Source organism: Sceloporus occidentalis, unplaced genomic scaffold (genome assembly GCF_023333645.1).
Source record: "Sceloporus occidentalis isolate IW3139 unplaced genomic scaffold, rSceOcc1.0.p SCAF_2, whole genome shotgun sequence".
NCBI lineage: Eukaryota > Metazoa > Chordata > Lepidosauria > Squamata > Phrynosomatidae > Sceloporus > Sceloporus occidentalis.
In genome coordinates, this window is record NW_028316982.1 from 130,301,188 (window position 1) to 130,325,316 (window position 24,129).

The 24,129-nt window shown below is 38.5% G+C and overlaps 1 protein-coding gene across 1 annotated transcript in view; it reads right to left on the reverse strand.

Moving 5' to 3' along the window:
* The window catches only part of LOC149319041 (uncharacterized), a 28,582-nt gene extending 7,544 nt beyond the window's left edge, over positions 1 to 21,038 (reverse strand). The window contains exons 1-7 of the mRNA XM_089507949.1: positions 20,957 to 21,038; positions 9,879 to 9,974; positions 9,363 to 9,416; positions 8,676 to 8,729; positions 8,241 to 8,321; positions 8,091 to 8,141; positions 6,943 to 7,072 (exon numbers count right to left, since the gene is read on the reverse strand). Coding sequence (XP_089364075.1) covers positions 6,943 to 7,072; positions 8,091 to 8,141; positions 8,241 to 8,321; positions 8,676 to 8,729; positions 9,363 to 9,416; positions 9,879 to 9,924 — 416 coding nt within the window. The 5' untranslated portion in view covers positions 9,925 to 9,974; positions 20,957 to 21,038. The remainder of the gene's footprint in view (positions 1 to 6,942; positions 7,073 to 8,090; positions 8,142 to 8,240; positions 8,322 to 8,675; positions 8,730 to 9,362; positions 9,417 to 9,878; positions 9,975 to 20,956) is intronic.
* Between the last annotated feature and the right edge of the window lie 3,091 nt (positions 21,039 to 24,129).

Below are 24,129 nucleotides of genomic sequence, written 5' to 3' on the forward strand. Positions count from 1 at the left end.
GGCTACCAGATGACTGGCATGTAGATTTACGTCCAGATTTCTCATATGTGAAGGATGGGAGCTGAGCCCAATAGATGGGAGTTTCATTCTGATGCCAGATAAACTGTGGCAGTAAACATCCTTAGTCTCCCAAGATAGATGCTGGAATTTCTCAGTTATTGCCTTAGCACAGCCTTTTCTGTTAAATATACACCTGTACTTTCCATCCTGCCAGCCTCACTCTTTGCAAAGGGCTACCAAAATGCCAAATCCCGTGAAGTGGCTTACATCCAGCAAATTCGGTGTTCTGCTTTTCTTCCTTGAGATGGGAAAGGCCTGTTTCCCAAGCAATGTAGTTTGTAGACTATGAGTGTGTCTAGGTAACTCAGCAACTTTTGAATTGAATGAACATTATAAAAAAGTGCTAATGAACAAGAATAACTGTGAATGAGCATTCCCGCCAATGCAATAAAGATTGGTCCATTCCTGGAATATGGCCACATCACCATGTTGAGCAGATGTCTTCTGAGTTCACAGAGGTCTATGTCTTAGCCAGTCTGTTTTGAAATGTTCAAACTAGGCTGTCTGGAGTGTGAAACAAATATTTGTTTTTATACAGGCTAGCATTCTGTGTAACTCAAAACTTCACATACACCTTTGCCTCTTAAAATGAGTCACCCCACCTTATTTTAGATCTGCTCTGAATTCTGACAGGACCTTTACGACTATCCGCATGACCTTTCAGAAGGCATGGATGATAGTCAATCAATCATTTATTGGTTTAAAACCAAAGGTCATCACAGAACCATGAAAATCCAGCTGGTGCAAATAAAAATAGTAAGGGAAACAAATCAATACACACTTAAGGTTGCCCTAAGATAATACAGCAGTGTACATTAATGCATATAACTATCAGATCCTTTTCAGTAGCTACTGCAGAAATTGTGATCATCTAGACATGTGGCTGAATCAGCCAACAACAAATCTTAGCAGAGATGGATAACCAAAAAACTGCAACAAATCAGGCTCCAGAGATCTTTTTCTGAGAACCTCGTATGAGGGACAATACAAAATTTAATGAACTATGACTTTTACTTCATTTTGTCCACAGACAGAAAGATGTACCTCTAAGAGGTATACTCTTATATTGACTACTATATTGCTGTCAGCATTGAGTGGAAATGCCGTTTCACAAGCACGCTTCTCAAACTATGAAAAATAGGCTCTGTAAAATAGCAGTGTGAGGGCATTATCAGTCTTAATGGTTAACGTGAAAAGGACAGGAGAAGGAAGTGTGGAAAAGAATATGAGGCAAAAGCTGAAAAATTGGTCCCTAAAACTAGATGACCAAGATATCCATGGGCAGACTTTGGGGCAGAGAAGACAAAGATAATTTTATATATAAAGGTATAATAACTGCAGTGGCGTGAGGGATTCTCCAGTTTTTATTCCAGAGTAATTCTGTAAGCCATCACAACTAAAGTAATTGATAAACCAAATCAACAACAAAGTAGCTCTATCAACAGTAGATTTTAGCCATGTTAAAACAGAACATAATTCATTCTGTAGAAATGCATGTATGAATAAAGGCTTGACTAGAAAGGGATTTGTATAGCCAAGTTGCCACAAGGAGAGTGAAGAATATTCACATCTTCTCTGAAGATGCCAGCCACAGATGCTCACGAAACATCAGAAATAAACTGTTCTAGAACATGGCCACATGGCCCAAAAACCTCACAGAAAACTATGGATGCCAGCCATGAAAACCTTCAACTTCACAATATTTACAAGGATGGGTTGTTTTGGGTTTTTTTTTAATCATTAAAGAGTAGATGTTAAAAAGTTACACTTTAAAAAGTAGATGTAACAGGGCTATATATGTCTGAATTAAATCGTATGAGAAATGGTTGAAGGAGCTGGCTGGGTATGTTCAGCTTAGTGAAGAGAAGACTTTGGGGACGAGATGACTGCACTCTTTAAATACTTTAACAGATATCACAAAGAGAGGGAACAGGTCTGTTATCTGCTGCTGCAGAGGGTAGGTCCAGGTCTAATGGTTCAAAGTTACTGGAGAGTAGATTTGAACAGAACATTAGAAGAAACTTCTTGACGGTAACAGTGGTTCATCAAAGGAATCAATTGCCTAGAGAGGTAGTGGGGTCTCCTTTGGACATCTTAAAAAAAGAAGCTGGACAGTTACCTGCTGGGGATGCTTTAGCTGGAGATACTGCAATGACCTGGGGGATGGACTCAATGGCCCACGGGGGCTACTCTATAATTCTAGCATTCTATGTTGTACAACAAAAACATGTATTTTTGAAGAATGCCTGGGTTGTATTGTATTTCCAATTCACAGGCAATTCTGAACCGTCTTCAGGGACAGGTTCATTACCTTAATCTAAAAAGAATGTTACTATAGCACAGAACACTGTGCTTTATTGTCCCTGGGGAAGCAAGGTATACCAGCCTAAGCTTTAAAAAAAGAAAAGAAAAGAAAGCAATCCATGTCCTTGAGGACACCTGTACCTCAAGTGGCTATGCTGGATCCAGGCGCATGACCATGCTGAGAACTTGAACTTCCAAAAGCAGGCAGGGAACCTACATCAAAAGCAGGCTGAATGATCCCTTCATTCAGGGCTGTAGATGTCAATGGGCTAAGAATGTGCAGAAGCCTTTGGAGAAACATCACAAGACTTACGTTTAGAAATCCAAGAAGTAGCCATATTAGTTTTTTCCAACAAATGGAAAATCAGGTTGGACTCTAATCCCTGAAAGCATAGTCTATAAACCTGATTTTCTTTTGGAACTCTCTGCTACACTCCATTAGCTATCGTATATTTGCAGCGGCGTCTCTACCACCTCAAAAACAGTGCTGTGGTCACGTCCCAAGTAACATTTCCAAATCAAGAAAATAAGGCTGTTGTTGTTTTGTTAACTGTCCTTTAAATTTTGGACTAAAATCTCACATCCATGTAACCACTTAAAATTGCTTCTTGTAAATTACACCCTGTGATGGCACGAGTGCTCAGCAACCTTTCTCTTACTTTACGGCAACATATGTCTTATGCATGGCAATATATCATTCAGTTTTGGATGTGCCTTTTTTCATCTACAGATCTCAGCTGAGTTGAATCCAGAATGCAATCAAAAGCAAGGTCTGTGGCTGGCATCTTCAGAGATGGCTTCTGGACTCTTAGTTCGTCTGCATCATTTAAACAGCATACCTCCAAAGTGATCCAAAGCTTTATTTTGGCCTGTCTGTATGGGGCCAAACTCTGAGTAGTATGGCCATATCTGCCATACTGCACACAGTTCCAGTAACTATGCTTTACAACGATGTTGTAGAGATGGAAAAGATACAGTAAAAGGCAACCGAAATGACCAAAGGGCAGGAACAACTGAAGTATGCGGATGAAAATGAGCAACTCACCTATGACACTGCAATATTTAGAACTGAGTAGCTTAGGAAAAATCATGTGCTGGAAGATGTGACAGAGATGTACCAATAGCAGATGCTGGAAAAATGTCAGGGAAAAAAACTCTTCTAGAACATGGCCACAAAGCTTGAAAAACCCAAAAAAACGATCAACAGAATATTTTGGAACAAGAAAAACAGGTGGGGAAGCAAGAGCATTTTAACTAAAGCAATTTGGCCATGTGTGTCCGGGGGGGGGGGGGGGGAGTGTCAGTTAAAATTACACACACATTATTTTCCAAATATTTATTTTTTCAAGAAAAATTATAATTGTTATACAGAAACACATATTACAGACAGCAGGAGTAACATACAACAGATATTCCAAAAATAAAGTTAAAGTCTCAGTGCACTGAAGGGAAGAAACATGTAAATATTGACTTGATGTGAATGAAGTATTTTTGTGTTCACATCTGATGCACTGGAAATTTACTTGGATAAATAAAATGTATTGAATAGCCCCGGCCACGGATACAGATGTTCAAGTCCCATTTTTCCTACTAGTGGCACAGCCATGAAGCTGCACTGCCATTAGGAATAATGAGACCAAAGTCCCTACCTCCCCCTTCCCTTCTTTCTTCCTCTCTCTCCCTCCCCCCTCCTTTCTTTCCTTCTGTTGTCTCTTCCTCTCCCCCCTCCCTCCCCCTCAGAGGCTTCTACTCCAAATTGGCTCCGGAAGCAGAAGGTAGAGCCCCACCACCTGGAGCAGTGATGGCTAACCTTTTCAGGTCTGCGTGCCAGGAGCAGGGATTCTACCACTTGGGAGGGGGGCTGTGTGCCAGAAGCAGGGATCAGGCTCTCCAGAGGCAGGGCTTCCACCCTCTGAGGTGGGACTTCCAGGGTGGGGCTTCTCCCCCTGCCCTTTCACCAGCCTCCAGCTGTCTCTGACAGACAGACAGAAGCCGGGGAAGGTTAACGGGGAGTCTCCCCAGAGACTTTTTCCGGCCTCCAACTGTCCCCCTTCTTCCTTAGAGTTCCCTCCTGGGTAGGCTTGCTATATCCTACCAGGAGGGGGGACTGTCCCGCTTTCTGTGGGGCAGGCACGGTCCCATACTGCCCTCCCTCCGTTCCCCAGGTGGCTGCCCGGCTCCAGACCCTGCTGCCTCCCTTTTATAGTGCGGAGCCGAGGGAGTGCATCAGGACTTGAGCTGGCAGGGGTGGGGGCTGCAGGTCTTCCCTAGACCCTATTGGCTTCCTTCTGCTCTTTTGCTCCTGCACACAGGTGTGCAGAAAGGCGGGAAGGCGGCAACAATGGCACGAGGAGGAGCAAGGCCCTCTCTCTGACTCTCCTTTCTTCTATTACCCCTCTTTAGCTAAGACGGCGGCAAGGAGAAGGAGGAAGGTGGAATTTCTAAGGCGGCTTGGGAGTGGGACATGTCGTTTGCCGGCACAAGGGACTGCCTGTTCTGTTTCAATTGCTAAGCGTGCTTTGGAGTGGGTCATGTCGTTTGCCGGCACAAGGGACTGCCTGTTCTGTTTCAATTGCTAAGCGTGCTTTGGAGTGGGACATGTCGTTTGCCGGCACAAGGGACTGCCTGTTCTGTTTCAATTGCTAAGCGTGCTTTGGAGTGGGACATGTCGTTTGCGGGCACAAGGGAATGCCTGTTCTGTTTCAATTGCTAAGCGTGCTTTGGAGTGGGACATGTCGTTTGCTGTGGCACAAGAGACTGCCTTTGGTTCAATGTAATGTTCTGTGGACTTTTATTCCTTGGGAACGGAGGGAGGGCAGGACAGGACCGTGCCCGCCTCCCAGAAAGCGAGAAAGTCCCACCTCCTGGCAGGATATGGCAAGCCAACCTGGGAGGGAACTCTAAAGAAAGAAAGGAGACAGTTGGAGGCCAAAAAAAGTCTCTGGGGAGACTCCCCGTTAACCTTCCCCAGCTTCTGTCTGTCTGTCAGAGACAGCTGGAGGCTGGTGAAAGGGCAGGGGGAGAAGCCCCACCCTGGAAGTCCCGCCTCAGAGGGTGGAAGCCCTGCCTCTGGAGAGCCTGATCCCTGCTTCTGGCACACAGCCCCCCTCCCAAGTGGTAGAATCCCTGCTCCTGGCACGCAGACCTGAAAAGGTTAGCCATCACTGCTCCAGGTGGTGGGGCTCTACCTTCTGCTTCTGGAGCCAATTTGGAGTAGAAGCCTCTGAGGGGGAGGGAGGGGGGGAGAGGAAGAGACAACAGAAGGAAAGAAAGAAGGGAGGAAGGAGAAAGAGGGAGGTAAGGGATTATTACATATGGGGTATGAGTATCAGACAAGCTCAACAACAACTGATCCTCAACAACAACTAAACTTCTTTCATTTACTAGAATATTGGATGCCCCTCCCCTTTTCCCACTGAGCAGAATAAGCAAAAGATAAGTTCTGCATACACAATAGATTCACAATTCTTCATTCAACCACTATATGTGATTATGTGGGAAATATCTATACAGTGCACCCACGTTATACGCAGGCGTGCTATACACGGCTTTGAGCGTACGCACACAAGCTGCAGGGAGCGCGTGGGGCGCAAGGGGTGGCACATCTCATTCAGGTGGCACCTTGTGCACTCCCACGCCACCATGCCGCCACACCGCCGTGCTCATGAGTCCCATTCAAATGAATGGGGCTCCTGCATAGGCGGAATTCGCCTTACGTGGGGGGGGGGGGTGGTGGTGGTCCAGAACGGATCCCCCGTGTTGGGTGAGTTTATACTGTAGTTTGGCATAATAGTACCAAAATACTCCCAAACGTTCAGTACACATGTAGTTCTGATTTGCCTTGTATCTTGCAAAGACTGCTGTGTGGAATACAGCATTAAGCAGAAGTGTGTTTATGCAACTGAGCTGTCTCCTCTTCGCTATTCTTCCAAACTCTGCTGTAGTGTCCTCAATGTCCAAAGATTTTATGGGTACATTTGCTCTTCTGTCTGGTTCTGTTGATGCTAAAAGCTCAGTAGATTTCAGAATTGGGTTTTCTTTATCCTAAACCTCTGCTATTTTGTTTTTTGCAGTTCCATCCCCTTTGGATATGGCAGAATCTGATATTGGGTCCCTAAAATAGAAATGAAATTTCTTTATGAAAAAATCTGGCTGTCCTGGAGAGGCAGCTGAAGGCCTGGGAGTGTGCCTGGTGGGGGGGAAGAACAGGGTGTGCCTGTTTTTTCTCTTCTCAGCTGTCTCAGACCTTCAGCTGTCTCCAGAGAGGCATTTGAAGGCCCAGGGGGGTCGGGGGAAGAGGTCCTAGCCCTGGAAGGCAGAGGTCATGCCTCTTGGAGGGCAGATGACCCCCCTGGAAGTCCCCCCCCCCGAAGTCCTGGCCCACGTAACGCCTAGTGCTGGACTACCTTTTAGTTTGAGCACTCGGTCCCTAAAAGGTTCACCATCACTGGCATAGTAAGTTATTGTATGTGCTTCTGTATAAATTGAAAAATTCATACTACAAAATTATCCCAATTTCAGTTTGGAATCCATCTCAATGGTAAAATAATGGGAAAAGAAATGCAAAAAGAAACTTACTGCTTTTTCTTCTCAAATAATGAAAAACATTTTGGTAGAAGTAGTATTAAAGCTAGTATCCAGCCAGTGATTCCTATAGAGGCTATGACAATGTAGTTTTGCAGATTTGCTCTTCTCTTGTCCCGATTTCCTAAATGAATTAATCACAATTTAGTAATGCTGTTTTTCATCATTTCTAATAAGAAATGAGCTTCAAATAGATTCTCTCAATGCTTGTTTCAAGCCAACTTTGGTGAATGAAAAGGGGGCAGATTTTTGTGGGTTTTTCAGGCAGCATTGTCTGCGTAAAGCTGTAAAGGGATACTTACTGACCCCAATTTGGGAGGATGAAAAGTCTCTGAGGAAATATATCCAGCAAGAACATTAAGATATAAATTAAATAGTATGGGCACAAGAATACAACCTTGGTGTACACCTCTTTTAACTGGTATAGCAAGGTTACCGTATAATCTGACTTGTACTGTTGTTTTGCTGTATAATTTGATTACTAACCCAAGTAAGTGTCTGTCAATAGAGGAGAAAAGGAGTTTGGCCCAAAGTCTGCCTCTAGATATTGATTTTAAATCCATCAAGGCAGTGTATAGGCTTGTCATGAATCCCTTTCATTCATGCGTTTATTCATTTAGGGATTCATGCCATAAGGGTGATAGTTTTAGGATAATAGAGTTAAAATAGACTTGATTTATAGTTGGTTTAAATATTACACTTTGTTATTAGAAGGTACTAGAAAGAGGTATAATGTTTGTTAAAGAATGTGCTTGCTTGTGTTGTAAGAAGCCTGACAAGACTGTTATTACGTGTTCTTGAATATCTTTCTGCCAGATGGTTTAAGACTACATAACTGACCTGCTTTTCCTAAACCCAGCTTGCTCATCCCTGAGAATCCTTTCTGCCTCAATCCATTTATAAATCATTTTTTAATATAACAACCATATAATTTACTCACTACTGACAATAAACTTATGCCAGTAATGATATCCACCATGTGATGTTTGCTTTTAAAAGTTCAGGAACAATTTTTGGGTCCCCCCCCCCCCCCCGCTGTCTCTCTCAGAACCTAGATATTCCTAGCGAGAGCATATTAATCAAATCCACGAATAATCAAAACTGCAAATATCAAAGTTACAAATATGGAGGGATGGGTTTACCTGAAACTGCTTTTAAAATGGCAGCTAGCAAGTATGTGATGTCAGTTGGATCTATAAAAGTGAAAAATCGAATGATAGATTACTCAAATCGATTAATCAAATCCGTGAATAATCAAATCCACAAATATCAAAGCAAATGGATAACTTTACCTTGCTTTTCCAGTAGATTTGTATTCACTGGCTTTATTGAAGCCTCTATAATCTGCCCTGGTCTTTGTGGACCTGTATAATCTAACACAAAAATGTACATATGTTTTACATACTGTGATGATATCTGAGGTCCAAACAGCCAAACAGTGCTTGGCCGTTAGCCCAGTGGATCCCTTTAATTTCCTCCCCCCCACACCCCCCCAATACTCTTTCTTATTCAAATACAATGTGAATTTAAAACCACAATATATTTTCAAAAAAAGGAAGAATAAACATTCTATTCACTTATTCTCATTAGTTATTTGTCATCCTTAAGATCACTGAATTTTTAAATAGTGTTTCTCCTTTTAAGCTAAAAAAAAGCAGGAGATATTAATCAATTACATAAAGCTGCAAATATCAAAGCTACAAATATGAAGGGATGAGTTTATTTACCAGAAATTGCTTTAAGTACAGCATTTACCAAGCCCGGGTCTATATCCTTTTGTTCTGTAAATGTGAAAGATAGAATGAAAAAAATGGAATAATTATATTTGCTTTGAAAGCTTTCTTTTGAAGTTTATTCTATCTCAAATCATGTTACCAGGAATACTTTTTTCCTTTTAAGTCCTGTTTTACACCCGGTGGTTCAGGCCCATAGCTAGGCCTTTAGGGGCAGAAAGTAGCCAGGAAGGCTACTATAGGAAGAGAAATATATGGCCCCTTTAACCAGCCCTGGTCAACAGTCCCAGAATATTTTGAATGTAGAGTGTGTTAGTTATAACCATAGTTCTAGCTGTATTTCTAACCTAACTCCAGCTGTTATGTGTTTGCTAGAATGCATCTGAGGAAGTAGACTGAAGTCTACGAAAGCTCATGCTGCCAACATCTTTCTTTCTGTTATATTATTACTATTATTATACTTAATAATAATTTTCAAAAAATATGACACATTATTATCAGCTATTAAAGAAAGGTGTTCTTTAGGCCTCTTTCAGCTTTTAATAATTTTTTTCCTTAATTACTCTTCATTACTTTTTCTTAATTATGGTCCCTCTCCAGGGGAAGATATTTATCAAATCCATGAATAATCAAAACTGCAAATATCAAAGCTAAAAAATATGGAGGGGTGAGTTACTTTACCAGCAATTGCTTTTACGATTGCACGCACTACATGTTCATTCGTAATCTTCTGATCTGTAAAAGTAAAAGATAGAATGGAAACGTGGAATACAGTAATTATATATGTGAACGACATATATACTGTGAAAGAAGTTTGTAAAGATGCGATGGGCCATTTCCTGGGCTTAGAAGTTAAATGTGACAAGACAGAGTACTTTTTTTGGATTCTGTAGCCCAGCAGAAAATAAACGAAATTTTTTTCAGAAAATTGAAGGTTTATTGCATGATTTGGAGAGTATGAAAATGTTTTACTGCCAAGAGATATGAATGGTTTCTCCAGTGTATTAAGTATAATGACATAGCAAAATGGTGTCCCTAATAAAAAATGGAACATCAAGGTAAATTTATACTTTGTTGGAACATTTTCAAACCGTGTATGTTTAAATCTGTGTATAAAAATCCATGTATAAGAAGGTCCGACTGTAATTATATATGTGAACGACAAATATACTGTGAAAGAAATTTGCCGATTTTTACCTTTTCTAATTGGTAACGTCATATGATCAGCCAGTGAGATCCCCATTTTCTTCAATGATGTTAGAAGAATTTCTTCTGATGGCCTGTCCGATTTTACTGAATAAAATTGATTAAAAAGAAATCAGTATTGGCCCAGCTTTCTAATCTGCTAGGTCACTTTGAATTCTGATTCTGTTCTTTGTGGTATTAGCAACCCCACCTTAAGAAAGGTTAGTGAAACTAAGGCCCTATTCAGACTGGCACATTTGCCCTGGAGAGAATTGGGTAAAATCAGGGGCCCTCTTCTCAAATGCCTCCAGGAGCATGTGCCCACTATAAATACCTCAGTATGGCTGGATGGCCATCTGTCGGGGATGCTTTGATTGTGATTTCCTGCATGGCAGGGGGTTGGACTGGATGGCCCTTGCGGTCTCTTTCAACTCTATGATTCTATGATTTAACAATGACATTGTAGCATTCGCATTTTAAACAAATAATTCCAGGAGCAAGAGGAAATGAAAATAGCCATACAGTTCCCAGGGTCCCCTAACACTGAGCCAGGGGGCAGTTAATGAACTGACATTGAGAGAGAGAGAAAGATTCAGAGAGAGAAAGAGAGAGAGGTGGGCATGCAATGCATGCCATATAGGTCAGGCGACCTCCGTACTGAATTAATAATCCAGTTGCAAATTGAGCAATACACATTCACGTTATAACATGAGTGTTTTATCACACCTGGTTGCCCTTCCGTTGCCCTTCTGAATCGAGGAGGAATCGAATCCAAGGCAAGTCACGTGATGCGGATTCAGGCAAAGTGGAATGAGTGCAAACTGTATTACCACATCACTGCAGTCCGGAAGCACCTCGGAAGCACCACGGGAGGTGCTCCCATTGAAAGGAACCAGGTGTGAAAATACATTAACGTTATGACATGAATTCGCCTCACTCAATTCGCAATCACCCTGGATCTGAGCTGGAAAAAACCCCGTTTGATAAACACCACATGGCAGAATGGAGTTGGAGGGCCCATCTTATGAGTCTAAAAAGTCACATACCTGGAGCACTATGAACCTGAAGGCAGATGAGAGAGGGGAGCAGGAAGAAGAGGAGTAGAGAACAAGACATGACAGCCTTAGCCAAACAGACCTTGGCACGAAATTTAAAATAAAGCACTGAAAAACACAATGCTTTCTCTACCCAGAAATGTTGAGATAGAACACACTTGCATCAGCCCTTGTGGTGTCATAGAGTCATAGAATAGAATCACAGAACTCCAATTAGAGGCTCAGAACAAGACCATTGAGAACACAATAAGGGAAATAGTCACACAAGGAGATTTATGTACTGTTTATTTTTCACCATGCGCTCCTTTATATTATAAACTCAAGGTGTCTTCCGAACATGTAGACTAATTGGATAACCTAATATTTGTACAACTGCAGAACGCTTTCACAGAGCTCAGACTGAATATGATGAACACAGCTTATATAGATGGAAGGCATAGGGGCATCCCAATAAAGGATCGTATATGTATATACAACTGCTCAGAATTAGAGGACCTTACCTACTAAATATTGTTTTTCCCACTTTATAGAGAACCAAGGGAAAAGTTCCTGACACCTTTAATGGAAATCAGTCCTAGTCAGAGTCCATAGGACGTGGTTTTTCATCTTCTTGTATATTTGGACAAATACATAACCTGCAGAGTAGCTTTGTTTGCCCTAGCAGCCAAAAAAATTAGGAAGAAATATACAGCAGAGATAGCTATAAGCTATAAAGGAGATGACCACATCTGATATGTCAAAATTTGATACAATTGTTATCTTAAATACTAAGTTTATAAACTTTGTATTAAAGATGACATGCTTGTATTTTATATGTATTGTAAATGTTTCATTGTATTCTGCTAAGACCATTGGTCAAATGCAATAAAACCTGACTTGACTTGATAAGTTGACTCTGGTTTTTGGGGTGAATTTTTTGAGTTAAATTTCTAGTATGTGAAAACTAGTAATCATCATATTTGCATATCTGCAAATCTTCTTTAGCTCTTTCATCTTTCTGGGATTTAGTTGTAGTTCTCCTGAAGTTGTAAGATCCTCCACAAGCTGAGACAGTTTCTGATCCATCTGAAGTGAAAAGCCAAAACAAATCTGTAAAACTCTTTATTACTTTTCTCTGCCCCATATCCCTAGAAAATGTTTGATGAATGTTTGCACCTCCTACAAATGTTATGCACCTGAGGAAGCAGACTTTAGTTACGAAAGCTCCTGCTGCCAACTTCTTTCTTTCAACGAGTCTCAAAGGTGCTAGAAGATCTCTGCATTATTATTATTATTATTATTATTATTATTGTTATTGTTATTATTATTAGCTCCAACTGCATCTGAGAAAGTAGACAGAAGCCTCCTAGGAAAGCTTATGCTGCCAACGTCTTTATCTCAGTGAATCTCAAAGGAGCTACATAAGTTCTCTCTAAATACTGATTCAACAGACTAACAGGGCTATATCTTTCAATTCTACAAAAGTAATGTCACATCTGAAAATGAAGAACTCCAATTACTAATTTTTGAACCACAAACTGAAACCGCACATAATGCTGCGGCTGAACAAACTGAACTTGAAAAGATTAAGCATAATGCACTGAACAACTAGATTCTAATTTATTCAGGAGGGAAAGACGCTCTTTGTGTCACCCCATTTGGGAGCCCCTGATTTAGGGGATAGGGACTATGGAAGAAGCATAGAATTGGAAGAGATCCCAAGAGGCCATCCAGTCCAACCCCATTCTGCCATGCAGGAACTCACAATCAAAGCACACACACAGTGACAGATGGCCACCCAGCCTCTGTTTAAAAACCTCCCTTTGGTCTAAAGTAGTGGTCCCCAAACTCTGCTCTTTAAGGGATTTGGACTTCAGCGAAAAGAAACCATTACAGCCTAAATAACAATAATAAAGAAAGAGAATAAAAATTAAACCAAGGACGACATCTGGGGGTGAAAAGAAATCATTACACCCTGAATAAAATAATATATATACATGCACACACACGCGTGAGCGCGCGCGCACACACACACACACATATATATATACAGAAGATAAAGAAACATAAAATTAAAAATAATAATAATAAATGACAAGTTAAAATAAAAAAGAAGAAGATGGAGACTCTTTCTGGCAGATTAAACAAACAAAAAGAATAAGAAGAAAACATATTTGAAATCATTAAAAAATTAGGAAAAGAGGGAAAATTTCAAAATTGGATAAAAGCAATATACAGTGGGACCGTGTTATCCGCTGGGGTTTGGTTCCATGACCCCCCCCCCCCCCCATGGATAACAAACTCAGTGGATGCTCAAGTCCTATTCAATGCAATGGCATGGTGAAATGGCGTCCCTTATATAAAACAGCAAAAGCAAGGTTTGCTTTTTGAAATTTATATATTTTTTGGAATATTTTCAAGCCATTGCTGGTTGAATCCAAGAATATGGAGGACCAACGGCCCATTAAATAGCTAGCACAATTTACCCTTTCATTTTTACAGACTTAAGAATGGATGAGGTTAGGGAAGATACCAGAAGCAAGAAAATACTTTCATTCTTGGCAAAGGTTGAAAGTTATTAAATAGCACTAATCTGTTAATATACGAGGCATTGTTTTATTGTTAATAAATATGACCAAATTCTGTGTCACATTCTTTTAGTAAATATGAAGCTACAGGAAAAGAACAAGATACTGATTGTAAACGACAGGTGTCAGCATTATTGGCGTATTGATTGCTGGATCTTCACCCACATTCTTCCTTTACAAAAGAAGAATCAGCAGTAAGTCACTGTTTAGCTTACATTTCTCCCTCATTTTAGCATTTAGAAGTCACACATGCTTCATGCTCCCAAGCGTTCCCAGGCTGTCAGTGCCCCGTCAATGCCCAAGTACAGCAGGGTCATGCACAGAAAATCACTTTGGTGGAGCAAGACCTCGAGGGCGATTTGCGCAAAGTCCCACCCCAGCAGTGTGCGCAAAGAGACATCAACCTATCAGAGCCACGCCAAGAAAACTGTGAAGTTGTCAAAAATGCAGAAAGAAACACCGCAACAACCTATATTGTGACCTCCTGCATTCCTGTAACTGTAGCAGTAATTTATTGTGTATTAAAAAAAAACTGCACAACATAAAGAAAATTTAAACATACTGTAAGTAAAAAAAAAGCATGATTCATTATCTCTGTCAGAAACAGACCTCAGCATGCTCTGAGGAAGTTTCTAGAGTATTAGGACTCATGCATCATTTAAACAGCATACCTCCAAAGTGACCCGAAGCAGCTTTATTTTGGCCAGTCTGTATGGGGCCATATTAACCTTACCAAAAAGCATTAAATGAGCAAATATCAGAAGAACTAGCTGGAAAAAATCAAAAAAGCAAAACAACAATTTTTTGAAAATGTAAATAAATGTCAGGATCATTCATGGATTCCTCTCATAAGGATTTTATGTGGTTAAGGTTGGATATTAAAATATGGGATTTAGAGTTGGTTAGATAATATGTTGTGTTTAATAGAATATGCTAGAAAACAATATAAGGTGTGGGTTAGACATTATGGTTAAGAATGTGTTTGTTCACTAAGCTTGGAATGTGGGGGAGTAGCCTCTCTGCAGAGGCTTGAGTTTAAGCTGGCTTTTATAAAAGGAGGGGAGAAATATAGAGGATTAATAATGTTATTATTATTATTGTTTATATTAATTTATTAGTCAATGAGATATAATAATGTGGAAGTCTTTAAAAAGCTTCCATTTTATGTAAGACCCTGGAAAATAGACACTGTAAATTAAGACAGTCTTTATTTCAGCCAACAGGCCATTAGACAATAAAGTGTGTATAAAACACATAAAACATTTAAAACATATAAAACTTGTTAAAATGGGACTATAAAGCAAATATTCAGAACATACTCATGAGATGTACATTTATATATATATATATATACAGAAGCACTCTCAAGTATATTGAATAATACTAAACCATAAAACACAAGACCAAGATGGGTATTTGTTTGGATATTCAAGATGCAAAGGACAGGACTGTGTAAATTAAGTTAATTTGATGAAATTCATTTTGATTAATTCAGTTAATTAATTCAATTCATTTTTAATTCAGTAACATTAGAAAACAATGATTGGGAGAATATTTTGGAAACAGCATTCAAAGAAACACTGAACTACAGCATACGTCAGCCGCAAACACAGATCAAAAGCACTGCTGAGAAGTCAGCCGAAACAGGTAAAATCAATATTTTTGTTTTCAGTAAAATTAGGAATTCATCATATTTATATATTTTCAACAAAATGATCTATTGTTATCAGGCAGCCTCTCACAGGTTGGATTGTCTTAAATGTATTTAAGAATATGATATCCTCCCATACAAGCTCTGTCCTCATCTGGATTACCTATCCAGGGACTGTAGCCATAACCATCTGGGGAATTATGAAGTGTCTGACATATCAGTGGACTTTGGATTTTGGACTTCAGCAAAAAGAAATCATTATGGCCTAAATAACAAGGGACTACCTTTAATGGGAAGTTATATTATCAAGCAGGGGACAATTTCCCTCATTTTACATATAACATGATTCAATTGGGTTTAACTGCCCTTCAAGCAGAAGGAGAGAAGCCTCACTCTGTTGGGGGAAAGGGGAATTATGAATGTTGTCAAAGGAGAGCTCTGATGGTGCAATGGTTAAATGCAGGTACTGCAGCCACAATGCTATAAGTTCAACCCTAGAGGAGGGCTCCAAGGTCCACTCAGCCTTCCATTCTTTTCTGGGTCAGTAAAATGAGTACCCAGCTTGTTGGAGGCAACTTGTTTACACATTGTAAACTGCTTAACCCAACTGTTAGCATAAGCCATTGCTATATTGTGAATAGTATGACAAAATTTATTTCCCCATCTATTGATGTTCTTTTTGTTGCCTGTTTTATTGAACCATTTCCTGTATTACTATGTATTTTATATGTATCATCCTATTATCTCTTAGATTGTATGCCATAGGCAGGTTTACTCTTATCTATTTATTGTTTGTATGTACAGCGCTGTGCAAATCTACAGCGCTATATAAATAAATAAATAATAACAACAATAACAACAAAGTAGTTAAAATTCAGCCAGAAACAGCATGGCAACATACATTCTGTTTTTCAATTAGTCAAAGAGATATAATAATGTAGTGTTAGCTTTAATGGGTTATGTTATTATTGTTTGTACTGATATATATATATGTTGGGGTTCTTAGAGATATATGGTTATGTGGATAGATCATTGTGTTAAGTTCAGATGTTGTTATAATGAGAGATATCAGCCAAGATCACAGGTGCTGGGGCTGAGATAATTGTTTTTATTCTCAGGGAATTTGCTGGAAGCTGCTGGAATTCCGGACTGTAGGACATTCAACATTACATCATTGTCCAAGACAAAACGTGGGAATTATTATCCAATTAGATTGCTTAATAGTTTGGTGACATGGGATTGCTTTGTTCATTATAAAAGTTGTATGATTATGTTCACATTCAGTCTTGACAAAAAAGCTGCCACCATGTTTGCATGACCTCTTTTCTTCAATAAAGAACTGTTCTTTTTCACAAGAGACTGTCTTTAATGTGAAGAGGGTCCATGACAATAAAACAGGAAAATGGCTTGCCCATAAACTAAAAAAGGAAAGAGGGGGGAAACCTAATTCTAGAATTAAAAATAAAAGGGGGAAAGATTACAAATCAAAAAGGAATTATCCAAAAATTCTATAATACAGTATGATATGCTGGAGGGATTCAACTGAGGTGTCAGAACATACGGTTCTCATAAGGGAGCTTTTTCTATTTCCCTTCCAAAACTGCAGAGAGGAGAACGTTAACACAGGTTGCGGTAACGGCTCCTCTAAATTTGGGTACTATTAGTTTGGTCAAATAAAATGGCTAAATTCTTTTTTGTTTTTAGCTCTTATGATCACAGCCAATTTTCCATCAGGCTCATTAGACATTTAAGAAAAACGGAGGACCTTAAATGTCCTACATTTTGGGCTGAGTTTTGTCCTGCAGTTGTCCTACAGTTTGGTCTCGAATTTGTCCTACATTTTGTCCCTGGTAATAGTGGACAAGTATGGCAACCCTAGTTTCATTAGCAGTTTTTGATGAATGTTTTATATCAGAAATTATATATTCCAACTCTGAAACAGTCTTTTCTTTATTATCTAAACTTGATTTTAGAGTAACAATTTTCTCCTATTTTCCTTCCATAAGATCTTGAAAAGTCTGGTTTTCAGATTCTAGTTCAACTGCTTTTTCTTCAAGTGTATTAATAACTTTGTCCTGTTTTTTAAACTTCTCTTTAAAAACATCCAGTTTTTCTGTTAATTCACTGCACTTTTTCACAGAATCATCTAGCTTTTGTTCAGTTTGTAAAAGTTTTTTGTTCAGTTTCTTATTTAGAAGAGCTTTTGCTTGAATAAAACTCTCCAACTTTTCTATCTGGTTTAACTTCCTTGTTTCAACCATATTTTCTTTAGGTAACTGTTGTTTTTGATTTTTTTAACTGTTTGTCACTGTGTTTTGTTTCCATGGTCTTCAGGCCTCTGTCTCTGAACAGAGTTTCTTTCCAGTTTTAGTACATAATAAACTGTTTTTGAATCTGACTTTAATTCCTTATTCTGTACCTTGGGACAATTATATTTTAAATGTCCTCAATTGCCACACTCATAAAATGGCTGGATTTATGGCTGGATTCTCTGTTATCTTCTTTTGACCAGTTATTTTTCTTATTTACCTCAGAGTCACACTCTCTTGACTCAATTTTTTCTCCTCAGCGTCATTTCTGCCATGGTGCCAGGGCTTAACATTTTTACCCTCACCAGATCTCTCACTTGGGGCTTCCCAGTTTTCAGGGAGTTTCTTATCACCATAACTTCTGTTAACTTTTTCTCATATTCTTCTTTTAATAAACCTTTGTTATGCTTCAGTTCTCTCAACTGTTTTTAAGCTCCATTTCTCTTAGCTGTCCCTCATGTTCTTTTCTTTTTAATTCCCTCTCATGTCTCCATTATTTTTCTTTTATTCCTCTCTGATATTTCAGTTCTCTTAACTCTCCTTCATATTCTTTTTCTTTTAATTCTTTTTTATAATAATAATAAATTTTATTTCTATAAAACCATAATAACATCTAGATTACAATATGTCCCAGTTCTTTTAAATTAAACCTAGGCAAGTCAAGCCCTTTGTCTTTTAACTCCACATATTCACAAACCTGTTCAAAATTAGCTATATATAAGTCAAGATTATCCCAGCAGCATATTTAGGAATTTTTTTGCATCATATAGAGGGAAACCATTAATGTTATTCTTGACAATATGAGTAACTCTAGATTCTAAACTGATCATTAAGTCCCATGTCTTCATTTCTATGTTATGGAGATCTCTGTTATGAGCTCTCTCATTCTTCAGTTCTTTCATTTCAGTTTCATGTATTTCTCTATTATGAGTATCTTCAATTTCTATTAAAAGCTTCTCTTTTTCTCTTTCAATTTTGAATATTTCAACTTCTTTTTTTAAATGTGGCCATTTCAGGTTTGACTTTTCAAATTTCTAAACTTTCTTGACGTTCAGAAATGGAAGTGTCAAGACTAGCCACCATTTCTTTTCCAACTTCCTCCTCTTCCACTATTTCTAGCACTGCTGGAGGTTTTACTTTTTTAGGAGGCATGTCTTGAGTATTTCCCTACAAATACCTAAAACCTTTACCTCAGGAAATACTTCTATCTTTGCCTCAACTGAGTATGAAGTTATCATTTGGAATTTGATGGCAGACTAGTGATACCACAGACTTTTACCTCAGGAATCACTATACAAGTTTGTTTCTCAAATGTGCTCTTTTCCCTTTCTTACTAGTCTCCTACAATTACCTCAGTACCTTTACCTCAGAGACTCGTCACTATCTAGTGTGGTCAGTCCCCAAATAATCTCCTACAAGATACCCTTTACATTTAGCTCAGAGATTATTCTACTGACACAAACGCCTAGATTCTCAAACCGTTGAACTTTTTACTCTAAAGTTCAAATAAATATTGGGTATCTGGTAATTTGTACTCAGACCCCCACAACTCAAGCACACCTCCAGCAACCAGGTTTTTTGAATCCCAGTGCTGCCACCAAAATATGTAACAAAACCTTCCTATTGTGGCTGCCACATGAGGTATTCTAATCCCACCACTGCCACCAAAATTATGTTGCAACCTACTCCAGCCTTTAACGTTCAGTAGCGTGTATTGTGTTTCAAAACTCAGGCCAAGTGGTTCTTCAAACAAGATTAAAAGTTTATTCAAAAGTAAAGATGTACAATGTCTTATGGTTATGTAGTTCCTATTTTAGTCTTGCTTTGTTACTTAGCTACAGATGTAAGGTTTTCTATTCTTACTATTATATTTTATAGCCACCCAGGCTATAAAATCCCTCAGGATACTATCAAACCGCAGCCCTCTTTCAGAGCTCGGTTAACTTAGAATCTCTCACTGTCAGACTCCCAATATTTTAATCTCCCTCCCTGGACCTAAAAGACCCTTCCTTGTCTGCAGCCAATCTCTAAGTGACTGTTTCCTCTGGAGCTTTTGTAACACTGTCCTCACTGGGACCCAACAGTTCCCCAAAAGCCCTGTCAACTGTCAAAACCCAACTGCCAACTTCAACTGTCAGCACAGAATTTCTAGCCAACATTCTATTGGCTGATGACTGCTGCCTCCTAATAAATAATAAATTAATAAATAATAAATAATATAAATAATTTTATTATATTATACATAATAAATAATATAAAATAAAGCAATATATTATAAATAATTTAAGCAATTAAATTTAATAAAGAAACAATTAAATAATATAATTGTAAATAAAATAAATAATAATTTTATTATATTATATATAATAAATAATATAAAATAAAATAATATAAATACATTTAATAAATAATAATAATAATAATAATAATGTAATTATAAATAAAACAAATAATACTCAGTGTGCACTGATAACGTTATTTTACACAGTGCACACTGCTAACATTATTGTTTCTGGATTATATTATTTCAGATTGAGATTTCAGAATACCAGCAAAGGAAAACTTTTCTGCTTCCCATTGTTTATGTTCCACAAATTTCTGAATCTGTTGTGATCACCACAACTGTTGACAGTAAATTTCATACAGTATCTTAACTGTATTTCATCTGAAGTAGTGTTTTATTTTGTCCATTGCGAATCTCTAGCTATTAGGAGTATTTTTATCATTTGAGTCAATTTAAACAATCATACTCTGAAGTACTAAAATCCAGGACATTTATATTGTATATTGAGGTTGCAGAAGCAAACAGTCTTATTTATTTGTTTCATTTGTATGCCACCTTTCGCCCAAAAGGGACCCAAGATGGCTAAGAGGTAAAAAAGCATTTTAAAAAATGACACAAAAATTCAATACTGTTAAAATAATCTAAAAACAGTATAAAAACCACATAAAATATGTACAAAAGCTAAAAAACACAACCAAAACAACCCCTCCCCCAAAAGCCACCCTGATATGATTATATAGTAAACACCTATAGCTCATATATAGTCTGTCAATTTACTACAACACTTCATGCATCTGATGAACTCTAGTGCAATGCACAAAATCTCATCTGACAATATATTTGTTAATCTTTAAGTCATTACAGAGTTCTTTGCTGTTTTTGTTATTGGCTGAACGCCTTGCTAACTCAAGGGAACCTCAGCTAATCAGAGCTTAAAAGACAGAAACAAATGCTGCTACTTTTAAAACATTCACTATAACAGTACTACAGAGTTTTCAAACTGTACTTTCAAACTGTATTATTCTGAAGACTTGTGAAAATACCAGCTGCTGTGTGAATATAAAGTCACAGAACTTGATATAATACCACGGCTGCTTAGGGACATTACATTACTGTCAAAAGGCCATTAGATTCGCATTGCAGCACCATCTAGTTGCCACAAATAATGCCAACTGCAAAGCAGATAATGGCAGAAAACAGAAATTCTCTCTTCCAGTTTCTTACCTTGAAATGCAACAATATTGAAGAACTGAATAAGATCATGGTTAAAACTTTTAAAGGCCAGCACTCGCAGTTTGCATATTGATCCACACACACCGACTGAGGGGAATGAATTTGTTGTCACAACAAGACAGAATCAAATTACATAGGCTTTCCATGCCTTCCCTGACTTTGTCAAGACAGAGGTCAAAGCTAATGAATTGTGTTTTCTTTCTTTAAAAACATATATAAGCAGAATAGAAACTTACTTTCAGGCTGTACAATAATGTGCAGTATATTTGTTAAAAAAAGTCAGGTAGATACATTAATCCATTAGAACAAAATTAACTGAAATAATATATATATTTATCTAAACAATAAACTGAATAAATTAAATAATACAGGAGCCATTATTTAATTAATAGAGCAATTATTAGGGCCACTGACATAGGGTTTGTCTACAGTTTTAAAATATTCCTCATTCCAATAAAATAGACTGATCTGGCCACACACAATTTAGGGGAATTGGGCTTTTTTCCAAACTCCATAAACGCCATAAAAAACTACATAAACTCTAATGGAAAAGGATTTGCAGTTTTTAATCAGAGTATCAACAAGTGTCTGTGTAGATGTGCATTACTGAACATGTGGCTGTCAGTTCTACATTATTATTAGCACCTGTTCAGATGGAAGGGATTTTATTTGCAATTATTGAGTTGCTTTGTGGAAGAAGAAAAAAATCCTTTTTTGGATACATATAAAGCTTTTTAGTTATTAATAGCTGAAGACCTATAGTCATTTTAGTGTTGGGAAATTGTTTGTCTTTTGGTTTTGTTCTGTTTAAACCTTTCATTAGATTTATTATTAGCCAAGTATTTAATACAAAATGACGCAGGACCATTGCTGTTTTTTTTCTTGGAAAACTGTTACTGTTTTATTTTAAATTTTGCAGCGATGTATTTTTATGCCATTTCCTAGAACTATGCCATATAAGTGAAAGGTAAGAAACTTAACATAACTAATCAGTAGCAGCTACAAGCCATTTCTGTGTGTGAGAGCTTTCATACAGGTAGGTTCAAAGTCTGGGTTATTTGCCAATGGATTATTTGGCACAAGGATTCATGTCACCCAGTGTGGTAACTCATGGTGTTGCCCCCATGAATCTCCTCCTATACCAGACCATACAGAATCTGTAATAATGTTTTTTGTACTAATGTTACTCAGTAATCCTAATTCCTGCATGTCACTGAATGTAATGGCAATAGTAGTAACTGGCCTTGGTGCAATTCCTGAAAGAGTGCTGCCCTCTGCAAATAGAGGAGTAGTGCTTATATTTAAAGGTGGGATGCCCTCAGAAACCCTGGTGTGAAAAAAGCGCTAGCCAGACTTGGCTTCAAAGCAGAGAGACTGCGAAGGAGGGCTGCGGGGGGTGGGAAATTATAAAAGCAGGAGTATGTGCGTCTGAGGAAGGAGAGAGGGGGGTTGACAGTTGGATGAGACAGTTGGGCAAGTCAATGGAGAGTGAATGCATACTGGATGCCTGAATTGACTGAAGGGCAAGGTCTAACGTAACTCAGGTTGAATATCATTATATGGTACGAATTAAGTATTGGAACGTGTTAAAGCGTTTACTTTTCTGCAGGATATAATAACACACATCAATTCTCTTATTGTTTTGTTAATTCTGACTCAGACTGGCTTCTTCCACCTTGAATGAAGGGGTGGTTCTGTTTACCATGAAAAACACAAATGTAACACACACATTTATCCACACTGAGGTTACCTGGATGCTCAGAAAAGAGGGGAAATGGGGGGAGCAAGGGCAGGGCGAGTGGTAGGATTAGAACTGCAAGGCCAAGTTGGGTAAAGGGATCTGTCACACCTGAGAACTAAATAAATTCCCAGTGTAATATGCATCATTGAACCATCCATCCTGTGTGAGCACAGCGGTAACCTAATGAGAGGGTATACATGGAAGAATGTGACTACTATGCAGTGGGTCTCTTTGTGAGGGAAGGCCGAGAGCCTGAATCCCATTGTAAATCCAAACTAGACTAGACCCATTGAATAAATGGGATATACCTCTGCACTGACTGCCATCAAATCAACTTGAATGTATGGCAAAGCCATAATGAAAGGCCTCCAACTCACTCTATATTATCAGTATTCCTACTCATGTCTTGCAGACTCAGGGCCTTGGCTTCCTTGTTTGAGTCTATCCATCTGGAATACAGTCACCTTCTTTTTCTACTGCCTTCTACTTTACCAAGCATTGTGGGACTATAATTCCCATCAGACCCTATAAGTAAGTGTAGAACTGTATCCTTGTTGTTGTTGACTCAATTTTGACCTATGGCAACTCCACAAATGAGATACCTATTCTATCCTCAGCAGCCCTGCTTAGATCCTGCAGACTCATGGCCATGATTTCCCTGATTCAGTCTATCCACATTATTCCTCTCTGTTCCTACCTTACCAAGTTTGATTTCTTCTAGGCAGGGATGTAGCTAGAATTTTAGGAGGGGGGGGGTCCAGACTAAGTGCCACCATTATAATGGGGCTTGGGTGCGGTGGCGCAGCAGGACACACCATTCATTTTTCTTACTTGCTAATTAGCTTACTTGCTGTTCACTGCTGTGATCTTTGGAATAGCAGTATATAAATAAAACAAATTATTATTAAATAATAATAATAATAATAATAATTTATTTATATCCTGCCTCTTCCGCTTTGAGGATGGCAAGAGTCTTTGTTGTAGACTTTTGAGCATCACTTTGCTCACATGGGAAATGAAGGCAGTGGTCTTGTGGTTACTGCAATCCCTGGTGTCCCGTTTCTTGGAGACTGGAGTGTATATTGTTTCCAATCTGTGGGCCATTGTTTTGTTTTCCCAATTGGTTGACAGATTTAGTTAGAACTAGAGTAGATTCTGCCTCTGTAGAATGAAGCTGCTCTATGGTATGCCATCTGTTTCTAGTGGTTTATTTCTCCCAAGCGCTCTGAGTGTAGTTTCCACTTCACTTTCTACAACTTTTAGGAAATTTTCTAAAAAACTTCTAACGGTTCTTCCTTGAATCTGGCATCCTTTCATCTCTTTTATATTGTTCTTTCCTGTATTGTTTTCACTGGCTTTTTATTTGTATGTGATCATGTAATGTGTGTCCCCTGTTGGTTGTAGAGCATTCCCACTCTTAGTT